The sequence below is a fragment of the Pelodiscus sinensis genome, chromosome 1 (assembly GCF_052426305.1).
Source record: "Pelodiscus sinensis isolate ZL-2025 chromosome 1, ASM5242630v1, whole genome shotgun sequence".
Taxonomy (NCBI): domain Eukaryota; kingdom Metazoa; phylum Chordata; order Testudines; family Trionychidae; genus Pelodiscus; species Pelodiscus sinensis.
In genome coordinates, this window is record NC_143052.1 from 56,254,626 (window position 1) to 56,267,167 (window position 12,542).

Here is a 12,542-nt window from a genome sequence, read left to right on the forward strand (position 1 = left end):
CATTCAAAACCAAACATTTAGAGAAACCTTGCACTTTTCTGATTAAATCACCCTCTGTACCTACTGACAGAAATGACGGTGAGGATCTATACTCTCTACACTCTTCGGTGGCATCTTATTTCAGCCTAACTCTCTTTCTACCACAGAGGTGGCAATCCTACCCCCATCTGCTAGCAATACAGAGGATATTTCGTCCTTTCAGGACTTTTTAAAAAGAGTTGCCACAGATTTAAGTATCACCATGGAAGAGGTACAAGACTCTCACTATGAGCTCACAAACATCCTCCAGGTGACACTATCTGCTAAAATAGCTCTACCTATCAATTCAGCCATACTTGAACCGGCAAAAACCTTGTGGCAGACTCCTGCCTCAATACCACCAACATCTAAAAAGGCAGATAGGAAGTATTTTGTTCCCCCTAAGGGCTCTGAATTTCTTTTTTCACGCCCTTCACCAAATTCCCTGGTAGTGGATGCTGCGCAGCAAAGAAATAAACAGCAGAACCGATCCACTCCATCTGAAAAAGACAATACAAGATTGGACTCTTTTGGTAAGAAGCTTTGTTTCTGCTACTCCTTCAGATGAAGGTAGCGAATTACACCGCATTACTCGGTAAATACGACTTTAACAACTATTCAAAATTTAACACATTTATTGAACATATCCTGATAACAAGAAGACACAGTTTAAAACTATGATTTCAGAAGGTCAAACGATATCACATATAGCATTACAACCTGCCCTTGATGAAGCAGATACAGCCATGAGGACAACAGCCACAGCAGTCACCATGAAAAGGGCCTCATGGTTCAATTCTTCTGCTTTTCCCCGTCAAGTCCAACCAGTTGTGGAAGATCTCCCATTTGATGGCGATAAGCTGTCTCAACAAAGACTAATGAACTTCTGCAGTCAATGAAGGACTCAAGGTCTATACTTTGGTCACTTGGCATCGAAACACCTGCAACAACACCAAGACAATTCAGATACCAACTATATCAGAGACAAAGGTACCCACAACCCATGTACTATTATCAGAGGCAAGACCATCTGCCATACTAACAATGCGGGCAGGGTAGACAACAAAGACAACGTACTCCGAATAAGCAAATTTGAAAGGCCAATCAAGAGACCAAAAGCCACATCACCTACCCTGGAGTCTCAAAATACATCAAACTATTCCATTTTCGTTTGTTCCCGTTAAAACAAACAAACAAAAAACCCTGAAAAACTAGTACCTCTGACAAGTGGGTAATTCAAACTATCCCCCTGCCCTCCCTCCCTTTCCCTCTTCAGAGTCTCCTCTCACAAGGCAATCTTACAACAAGAGGTGATTCACCTCCTCCAGTTAGGGGCAATAGAACTAGTGGCCCCGCACTTCCCCAGAACGGGGTTCTATTCACACTATTTCTCACAGAGCCGTCTAACAGATGTTTTCTTCGTTTTACTGAGATCTCCAACATTATCAATACATGGTCCTACCCTTGGGACTTTCTACAGCACCCAGGGTAATTTCCAAAGTGTTGGCAGTCGTTGCTGCCCATCGCAGAAGATGTGGAATCACTGTCTGTCCTTATTTAGACAATGGCCTCATCAAAGCAAGGCCTGAACATCAGTACCACCAGCATACCCTCATGGCCCTAAATTATCTGGAGGTCTTAGGACTCCAGGTAAACCACAGCAAATCAATGCTCACACCTACTCAAACCATACAATTCACTGGGGCAGATCTCAATTCCATCACAGCCACAGCCTCTCTGCCTGCTGACAGATTCATCCGTATCAGACAACTGGTACAATCTTTCCAAGAGATGCCCTCAGTACTGGCTCATGACTATCTACAACTATTAGGCCACATGGCATCATGCACCCCAGTGGTCCCCAAAGCATAACTTCTCATGAGATGTTTTCAAGGCTGGCTCCGACTCAAATACAAACCTCAGGTCCATCACATGACCAAATCACTCAGATTACCATGTGCAGTAAAGGCATCCCTATGCTGGTGGAGAAGTTCATCCAACCTGTGCACAGGGGTATCCCTTCAAATCTCAGATCCCACAATAATTATTACCACAGACGCATCCTTCATGGGATGGGGCGCTCATATGAAGGGCCAAACAGCACAAGGCCTACGGTCCTCAGCAGATCGCATCCCTCACATCAACATCCTGGAACTCAGGGCAGTCCACCTGTCATGCCAAAGACTACTTCCCCATACTACGGTGAGTCATATCTATATACGGATAAAACGGCATGCATGTTTTATATAAACGGACAAGGCAGTGCATGCTCACAGGCTTTCTGCAAGGAAGCCATAGCGCTTTGGAACTGGTATCTACCCCAAGACATATGCATAACTGCATGTTACCTCCCAGGCATCTTAAACTCCACAGCAGATGCCCTCAGCAGAGCCTTACCATGGGACCACAAGTGGGAACGCGATTATACAGTCCTCAATAATATACTCAGATGATGGGGCTCACCACTCATAGACCTACTCGCCACCAGAGCAAAAAAAAAAAAAAAAAGCCAAAGCTACTGCTCTAGGGCAGGCATGGGAAAGCACTCACTCAGAGATGCTCTCACCTTAACATGGAAGGCACCCCTGCTTTATGCGTTCACCCATTTCCCCTCCTCAACAGAGTCCTAATAAAGACACAAAGTGGCAAAGCAAAACTCATTCTCATGGCACCCTGTTGGCCTCACCAACCATGGTTTCCCCTCCGGCACAGGATGGCATGGTACCACCCAATACGCTCCCATGCACTCCGAACATCTTATACCAACCGGGAGCCACGTCTCCTCACCTTCAGTTCCAGAGACTCCACCTCAAGGCGTGGCACCTCGATGGTTCACAGGCATAGAATTTCAGTGCTCCAAACAGGTGGAGACATCTTATTACAAAGCAGAGCTCCTGCAATGAGAAAAACATATTAACAAAGGGACCCATTTCACTCACTGGGTGACCTCGCCTAATATACCACTCCCGGCTATTTTAGAATACTTACCACATCTTAGAAGACACCATAGTCTTTGCACACCCGATAACCAAATGACTTCTAAAAGGTCTACAGTCTATATACCCAGACATTGCAGCCCTAGAGAACCATGGGATCTACTTATGCCATTATCAACACTCATAAAGTCGCCATTTGAACCTATGGCTTCATGCTTCCTACGTCATTTAACATTAGAAAAACGGCTTTCTTGGTGGCAATAACTGCAGCTCGTAGAGTGAGTGAGATGGCGGCCCTTATGCCTAACCACCTTTTTACTATCTTTTTGTTTAAAGACAAACTCTGTATGTGACTATACCCAAAATTCTCACTGAAGGTGCGCTCCACTTTCCACCTCAACCAAACGATATACTTACTGTTATTTTTTCTTTTCTAAAACCTCATACGAACGCTGTTGCAGATCAGATGCACACTTTAGATGTCAGAAGGACACTTTCCTTCTATATCAGTACGACCAACGTTTCAGGTTGTCTTCGCAACTCTTCATCTCCATTGCAGATCACAGCAACAGAAATGGAATATCATCACAAAGATGATCACATTGGACTTCTGACTGCATTACTACATACTACTCTCTAAATGACTTACCTCCGCCATTTCCAATCCAAGCAAACTCCACAAGAGCGGCTGACACTTCCATCACTTAACTAAGGAAAATTCCCGTGGAGGACATATATGCAATGGCCACGTGGTCCTCAGAAGACACTTATGCAAAGCATTATGCATTCGACACGGGACCTCTCCAGCATACTAGATTAGCAAAAGCTGTGCTACAAACAGCATACTTATCTGATCCGAAGTCCCTACCTCCATACAATGTACTACTTTATAGTCACCTATTGTGGAGCACCCGTAGGGACGCCTCTCGAAGAAGAAGAAGAGGAGGTTACTCACCTTCCAGTAAATGATGTTTTTCGAGATGAGTGTCCCTGGGGGTGCTCCGCTATCCTCCCTTCTTCCCCTCTACTTTGGAAAACTTTAATATCAAGACATCAAACATCCTCGCCGGGTTCTGAATAGAGAAGGAACTGAAGGGAGGGGAGGCCGCGCATGCGCGATGGCATCGGGGAGGCCAGCGCGCTCTGTGCACCGCGCATGCGCAGCCCCCAATGCACTGCTAGAGAAAACTCTGTCAAGAGGCACTGGGATGCTCAGCATGTAATGTGGAGCACCCCCAGGGACATTAATCTCGAAGAACATCAGTTACTGGAAGGCAAGTAACCTCCTCTTTTGATAGTTATGGCAGATTCCCACCAGTGGTCACTTTCATATATGTTACTTACTAAAGTAAATCATCAACTTCAGTGAGTTTTCCAGATTCCAAATATTGGTTAAAAATGAGTACAGTTCACATACAGATATTTAAATGCTTTTTTTAAAGTGTGATTAAAAACATGTTGAGAACATTATTTTTGTTTTTCAGTGCAAATATCTTACTAAATGAATCATTTATGCCAAAAATTTCTGACTTTGGACTTGCAAGGGCATCTGTGAAATTCACACAAACCATCATGACTGATAGAATTGTGGGAACAGCAGCCTACATGGCACCTGAAGCTCTGCGTGGAGAGATAACACCCAAATCTGATATTTTCAGTTTTGGTGTGGTGAGTAGCCAAGAGAACACTGTTGTACTTACTTCCTCTTTATAAATGATTCATGAAGCTGAAAATCCAACAGTTGTCACCATTTTTTCTTGCATATACTGTGTTTACTAAAGGAAACCACTTTGTACCTTAACAGTTAATGTATTACAGGGTTGTACTTCCCTGGTCTGATATTCTCAGGACCTGACCGGTCTCGAACCAGGGAATTTGCTGCACCAGGGAAGGTCAACATGGACCCCACTGCTGTCATTGGCTGCCGGGCCCTGCTTTGGTGGCAGCAGATGGGTTGGCATTGACTAAGCAGGAGTTGTGGGAGGGGACACTCTGGGGAAGAGGCAGGGTGGCTGTGGAGTCCTGTGGCCAGGGGCTAGGAGCACAGCCCGGTGGGAACACACTAAGCCCCAATGGCTGGCTATGGAGCTGCACTTTTGGCCCCCAGCCACAGGGCTCTGCAGCCACCCGAGTATTCCCCGTTCCCATTTCTCCCTCCCTCTCACCATCCTTTCTGAGCTTGCAGTGCATTGGAAGCTCTGACAGAGTGAAGGAGGAGTTGCTGAGTGGGGATTAGCCATTCTTCATGAGTGCTCCAGCCCGGGACAATTCATGGGGATGCCAGACTGCAGAAGTTGCTGGATTATAAAAATCCAGATTACAGAAGTTGAACCTGTGTTCTGTTGTGCTGTTTGAAGATATTTGAAAGTGCTAATTAATTAGAGCTGGCATTTGAATCTTACTACTGGTGGCTGCTATTCTGCTGTAAAGTGAGTTTGATGGTGTAACTTAAGTTCCAATTTGCTTAAATACTGTCTTTACAGTCCTTAAGATGAGTTACGTTTATATGTTAAATATCGTTTCCACATGTGCACCTTAGAACAGAGAACTGGTTCTCTTAACTTCTCTGCTTTTAAAACCAACAACCCCAAATTTGACTGTTGTGTGCTGCTAAAGCACAGTAATTTATGCCAATCATGCCTGGCTTGCTCTTAAATCAGCATAAGCAGCGTATTAGTGTTCCTTGCTCTACCCGAGGGTATTCAGGAGAGTGGTGAATCCAATTCTGGAGAGATTATTCCTCATCACAAGAGTTGCTTTCTGACTAGCAGCTTGTGAGATGAAAAGACAAGGAAGAAATGTTTAAGTACCTGAAAAACACCAATCACCTGCTGAGGAGAAATGTGGTTATGAATAGGAAAATAAACACCACCCTGTGGGGTCAGGGAAGAACTGCAGGGAATGTCCATACTGCACACAAAGTGAAAAAGGAAATAGGGTGACAAACCAACTTCTACCATCAGACAGGCAGGAAAGCAAAACAATGGAGAAGCTCATTAGGAGGCGTGAGGTGAGAAAAGCCAAGGAGTTCACCTGCTCTTCTAAAAATGAGGAAAATGAGGGAAGCAAGAATCAGCTAGTTATGTCCAGAAATGCTCTCTACTTTGCAAGCTGAGATCCTAGGGACTTGCACTTGAAATTGTTATAAGTACAAGCCAAAGATTTTGTTCCTTTGTTTCAAATGATTTATGTGTTAACTATTTCTGGATGCTTTTTTTTTTATAGGTTTTACTGGAAATAATAACGGGGCTTTCACCAATAGATGAAAACCGCGAGCCACAATTACTGGTACTGACCTTTTTTTTTGTTTCATATAAAACTTTAAGTTCCTGTTTAGGGATGTCCCAGCTTTGACATCAAGCAGGTACAGATAGTGCATCCCGGTGCTGTGTCAAAGTCTGTATCAGGAGTAATGCAGGAACCCTTTCTTGAACTAGTGGGAAAGAATCTAATCAAAACCAAGAAAAACACATTGCCAGTTTTGAGGAAGCTACCCTATCTTACCTCTCTGGGCCATGGGTATCACATGGCATCAACATCTGGAAAAAGGGCCTCAGGGAATCCATAAAAGTAAATCTTAACAAAAGAAAGGTATCATTCATACTGCATCATGCATCCATCATTTCCTAAGGTAAATTTAGTTATATTGTGGCTGCTGTCATTGTAAAGAGCAGAATTGGGGAACTCAGTAAGGGATTGTTGCTCCTTAACTTGTTAAAAGTTCGCAGCTTGTATTTCACTGCCAGATAGATGCTTTAAAGGGGAGTGAACAGAAGAGGGCAATTTTTGAGTGATCCATCCCTTGTCATCCAGTTACAGTTTCTGGCAGGGAGAGATGTAGAGATACCTGATGTTGCTGCTTTGATGATCCTGGCTAATAGGTCCATAAATGGCTAGCCAAAACAAACTCATGTAATTCTTTTCTGCACTCAGTTATTCTTTTGGCCATCATAACATCACCTGACAGTTTCCACAGGTTGACTGTATTGTGTGAAGAAGCACTTCCTTATGTTTGTTTTAAACCCGCTGCCTGTTAATTTTCGTTGTGTTACTCTTGGTTCTTGTGTTATTTACGCCTTCCTGTAATATTTCCATGTTCACTTTCACTACCCCTTTCATGACTTTATAAACCTCTGTCATAACCCCCCCCCCTCTTAGTTCTTGCTTTTCCAAACTGAACATTCTTTGTGTTTTTAATCTGTCCTCATATGGAAACTCTTTCATACCCCCTAATAATTTCTGTTGCCCTTCTTTATACCTCTTCCAACTTAGATACATCTTTTTTAAAAAAAATAGGGTGACTAGAACAGTATTCAGTATTCAAGGTGTGGGCATACCATGGATTTATATAGTGGCATTGTGATATCTTCAATCTTCTTATCTATCCTGTTCATAATGGTTCTTAATATTTTGTTAGTTTTTTTACTGATGCTGCACATTGAGCAGATGTTTCAGAGAAATAACCATGATGATGCCAAGATCTCTTTCTTCCTTGAGTGATAGCAGATAATTTAGGCCCCATCATTTTGTATATTAGTTGGAATTATGTTTTTCAGTGTGCATTACAGGCAGTCCCCGACTTACGCGGATCCGACTTACGTCGGATCCGCACTTACGAACGGAGCTTTCTCGCCCCGGAAGTCGGGGCGAGAAAGCCCCGTTCGTAAGCTGCTCCGGTGCCCCTGGTCTGCTGGAGACCGTCTCCAGCAGACCAGGGGCACCGGGCGGGTTCCCGCGCTTCTGAGGCTTTGCCAGAGCAAAGCCTCAGAAGCGCGGGAACCGCTGCTGCTGCCCCTTGAGACCCAGTGCCTGTGGTCTGCTGGGGACGGTCCCCAGCAGACCACAGGCACCCGGACTGAAGCCGCAGCCGCGGGGGGTCCCGCGCCTCTGAGGCTTTGCCAGAGCAAAGCCTCAGAGGCGCGGGGAACCGCCGCTGCTGCCGCTCCAGTCCGGGTGCCTGTGGTCTGCTGGGGGCCGTCCCCAGCAGACCACAGGCACCCAGACTGAAGCCGCAGCCGTGGCGGGGTCCCTCGCCTCTGAGGCTTTGCCAGAGCAAAGCCTCAGAGGCGCGGCACCCCGCTGCCGCTGCGGCTCTGCTCCCCGTGTCCCTGGTCTGCTGGGGTGGGGGGGCGCAGCTAGTGTGCTCCCCCCCCCAGCAGACCAGGCTTTTGTTTTGGACTCTGGGGCAGAGCAGCTGGGGCGCTGCCGATTGGTCCTGCAGCGCCCGTGGGCACTACTGGACCAACCCGGCAGCACCCCAGCTGCTCTGCCCCAGGTCCTGATTCAGCCGCTGCTGGTCAGTTTCAGCAGCGGCTGAATCAGGACGTCTGGGGCAGAGCAGATGGGGTGCTGCTGGGTTGGTCCAGTAGCACCCCAGCTGCTCTGCCCCAGGCGTCCCCAAGTCAGCTTCTGCTGAAACTGACCAGCGCTGACTACAGGAAGCCCGAGGCAGAGTTGCTCTGCCCCGGGCTTCCTGGAATCAGCTGCTGATCAGTTTCAGCAGCAGCTGACTTGGGGACGCCTGGGGTTCTTAAGTTGATTCTGTATGTAAGTCAGAACTGGCGGTCAGTTTCAGCAGTGTCTGAATCTGGACGCCAGTTCCGACACATACAGATTCAACTTAAGAACAAACCTACAGTCCCTATCTTGTACGTAACCCGGGGACTGCCTGTATTTTGTGCTTATCAGCTTTGAATTTCATCTGCCATTTTGTTGTCCAGTCAGCTAGTTTTGAGATCCCTTTGTAATTCTTCACAGAAGAGGCCTGATGACTTAGTGTTTATCAATTTGTTCCAGTACCTCTTTTATTTACACCTCAATCTGGCACAGTTCCTCAGATTTGCCCCCTAAAAAGAATGGCTTGGCCACGGGCATCTCCATCACATCTTCTGCAGTGAAAACTAATGCAAAGAATTAATTTAGCTTCTTTACACTGACCTTGTCTTCTTTGAATACTCCTTTAGCACCTTGATTGTCCAATGACCCCACTGATTGTTTGACAGGCTTCTTGCTTCTGGTGTACTTTAAAAAATTACTGTAAATTTTTGTGTCTTTTTTTTGTTGTTGCTCTTCAGATTATTTTTTGGCTGCCTACTTAAACTTTTACACTTGACTTGCCAGAGATTATGCTCCTTTCTTCTGTCCTCATTAGGAGTTGGCTTCCAATTTTTAAAGGAAGCCTTTTTGCCTCCCGACTGCCTTTCTTATTCTGAGACTTAGCCATGGTGGCCTTTTTTTGTTCCTCTACATGTATATTCACCTGCTCGTGCACATATTTAAATCTTATCTCTTTCACTAACAGATGTCGATCCAATAAACAATATCATCTCACCCATTTTCTCAGTCAGTAAAATGTAAAGTACTTACATGTTTAAACCTTGCTGCTCCTTTTAAAAATGTTGTTCTATTCAGAAGTTTTAACACTACCATATCCTCTTACAGTTAAGTATCAAAGACGAAATTGAAGATGAGGAAAAGACAATTGAAGATTATGTTGATGAAAAAATGAGTGATTGGGATGCCATTTCCATTGAAAAAATGTATTCAGTTGCTAGTCAGTGTCTGAGTGAAAAAAAGAACAGGAGACCAGACATTAAGATGGTACATGGATTTTCACTTCAAGGTTTGTGTAGCCCATATGTTTTGCATGGTGGTGGTAATGTAACTAATTCATACCTATTCTATTTTTGCAGGTCCAGCAGCATCTACAAGAGATAAGGGCCTGATACCTGTTTCTGACCAGTTCCGTGCCATGCCAGCATTCCAGGCTTTTGTGGCATATATGTACAATCTTTTGTTGGAGTTTCCTCACTGTACATTCTTCCCTTGACAACTCAGGCAAGGAACTTTCTCCAAGACTTTATGCATTAGTCATTTGGAGATGATGTCTGATTAAAACAATGGGTGTCTTAGCCCCTGTAAGTCAGAATGTCTCACTTCCAGAAGACTTTCCTTGGTTGCCTTAGAGAGCAAGAATGCTGAGATTCTTATGGCAACATATTGTGCTTCTGCCACACCATCTCCACTTCGTTTTCTTAATATAGTTCCTGACTAGAATCCAGGCTTCTGCAGCAATCTGGGTAACATAGAGCTGTTACAAAGAGACAATGGTAAATAAATTGATGCCTGGTAAACTGTTTCTAAGCAGGAAGACTAGCCCTCTTCAGTTTCTACTGTAAGCAAAAACTTCAACCCCTCAACAGAAGCATTAAAAGTCTCTCTGGGCACTGCTAGAGAACACCTTCCTAAGAAATATTTGCTTTCCCATATCCCCTGGAGCTTGTGTGCACCTGTACTACCCTCTAAAATATGAAATAACATCTCAAGCATTTTTGCTTTAGTGGGTAGAGAAAGACAGACAATATCCCTTCTTGCCAACAATGCAGTAGAATAATTTGATTTATCTGTCAAATGTGCATTTGTAGTCAGCTGTTCTATAGCATTAATGGATCACTCATTTGTACGGGGGCAGCCAAGGATTTTTACAGGTTTCTAGCACAAGATTTTTTTTTCCAGCCCTGTTGTGCTGCTTCGTGCTCACCTGCAGCTCTATTTTCTATCCATACTGCAATTATAACAGTATGCTCTTTCACTCCATTATTGCAAATGATGGGTGATTTCTACTGTTCCATTTCATCAGCTGAGTGGAGTCTGTATCTCCTCAGTACACATGGATGAGTTCTTATTGTCCAATGCAAAATATTCCTTATAAGTTAAAGTACTTTCTTTCTTTCAAAAGAAAGTACTAGGCTGTTTCTTTGTAATGAAACAGGTGTAAACATAACTAGAGGGTCTTTAGCAGAGCGTTAGAACCACTGGGTGGGAGCTGATGACAGTCAAATTAGGCACAGTTGTATGGTTTTGTTTTTTAACAGCATAAGTAGCCATTGGGACAAACTACCATTGGAAAATAGTGGAGTCTCCATCTCTTGTCTTCAAATCCATTCCATTCTGAATAGTACACTTTAAGCAACCCACTTTTGAACATTTGGCTATGAACATTCTTCCTACTCTCTGCCAGAGGAGCAATAGGCAAGGCCCCCCTCTCCTTTGGGGCAGTGGGAATGCTGTTGTGTGTGTCACATGCCGATGTGGTTCAAGAAATGAGTATAATCAATCATGGTTTTCTATCTACAGAGATGAAGTGTGCTGAAAATGGAATAGACTGGTTAAAAATTAGATGTGATTAAAAGGATTTAAGTATACTTACTGTTAATAATGACAATGGCCTGGACCACTTAGGCCAGAAGATGATCCCAACTAAAACACCTAAATGGTTTTATTGAATTTAGCAAATGAAAAGGGTTTGACTCCATAACTTTTTTCTAGACTAATGCAAATTAATTGGACAGAAACTTAATACTTACTCAGAATTACTTGTGTTGCCATTTTCAGTCACTATTTTACTCTTTTGTAGTTCAGCCATAGATATTCCTATGAGCCTGTCTATAGATTTAAACCATCAAACTGGGAATATAGTTTTTACCTACATACATTTATGTTTTTTTTAAACAGGAAAAAATATTTTCATATATTTTTCCAAATTAACTCAACTCTTCATTTTAAAAAATGGACTTCAACTTAGTCTATAAAAGTCATGCAATACAGTTAATAGCAGTGGGTTATGTCAAAACAAAATCAAGTAATCTTAATTCTGTAAACTAATTATGGAATTAGAATCAACTCAACATTCAAGGGACAGATTGCTCCATCAAAGTTACTAAGTATGTACATGCAGAGAGGGGAATAAAGACTTCAAAATAAATTTTAAATGTGGCTTCTTTTGCTTCCTAACTTTAAGTATTTAAATCAATGCATCATACATACATTACCTTTCTGTAAACAGAATACTTCGTCCTTGGTCTTGCAGACTGAAAGTACTAACAAATGTGTTGGTGGTTACTTATTTTTTTAAAAAAGTCATGTACGTTAAATGGCTGCCTTGGTAGTTTTCCAAATACTTTCCTTAACATGCATAAATTCCGTGCTTACCTTTTGAACAGACACAGTAAACAACATTTTTATTTTTACAGATTAATTGTACAACTTAAGAAAAACACTCTTCACCTAAATTCAGCTACGTGTTGTGACTAGTTAAGCCCTTTAAAGAGAGTATATTCCAGGGGTGTCCAAACTTTTTTCAAAGAGGGCCAGATTTGATGAAGTGAACATGCGTGAGGGCCAACCATTTTGCCTGACATTCTTTGAACCATTAAAATTAAATGCAAATTAACTATTTTATGCAAAGTTTATTGCAAACGGCATACTTTTCATTTCGTCACATGGATGACAAATCTAAACAGGCGTTAAATCACTCTGCCTTTCATATCTGAAGGCCAGATGAAAAAAAAATCCAGGAAGCTGAAATATGTCAGGAACATTGTAAAGTACAATACATATTACTGGTAATAAAGGTTGTCTGTCAACTTTTAAGTTAAAAAATTATGAACAGGAACATAACACCAAGTATATATGTTGTGTCCAAATATATTTATAACTGATTTAGACCAACTGACATTAACTGAGATTTTACAATGTATTCATCTCAATACATATGGATTCGTTGGGGGCCATAAAAGATAGATATTG

At 43.0% G+C, this 12,542-nt stretch overlaps 1 protein-coding gene across 2 annotated transcripts in view; it reads left to right on the forward strand.

The window, feature by feature from the left end:
- The window catches only part of IRAK4 (interleukin 1 receptor associated kinase 4), a 32,666-nt gene extending 20,941 nt beyond the window's left edge, over positions 1-11,725 (forward strand). For both annotated transcript variants that reach the window (XM_006126501.5, XM_006126503.4), the window contains 4 exons: positions 4,439-4,622; positions 6,180-6,242; positions 9,396-9,554; positions 9,647-11,725. In XM_006126501.5, coding sequence (XP_006126563.1) covers positions 4,439-4,622; positions 6,180-6,242; positions 9,396-9,554; positions 9,647-9,679 — 439 coding nt within the window. In that variant the 3' untranslated portion in view covers positions 9,680-11,725. The remainder of the gene's footprint in view (positions 1-4,438; positions 4,623-6,179; positions 6,243-9,395; positions 9,555-9,646) is intronic.
- Positions 11,726-12,542: the final 817 nt, after the last annotated feature.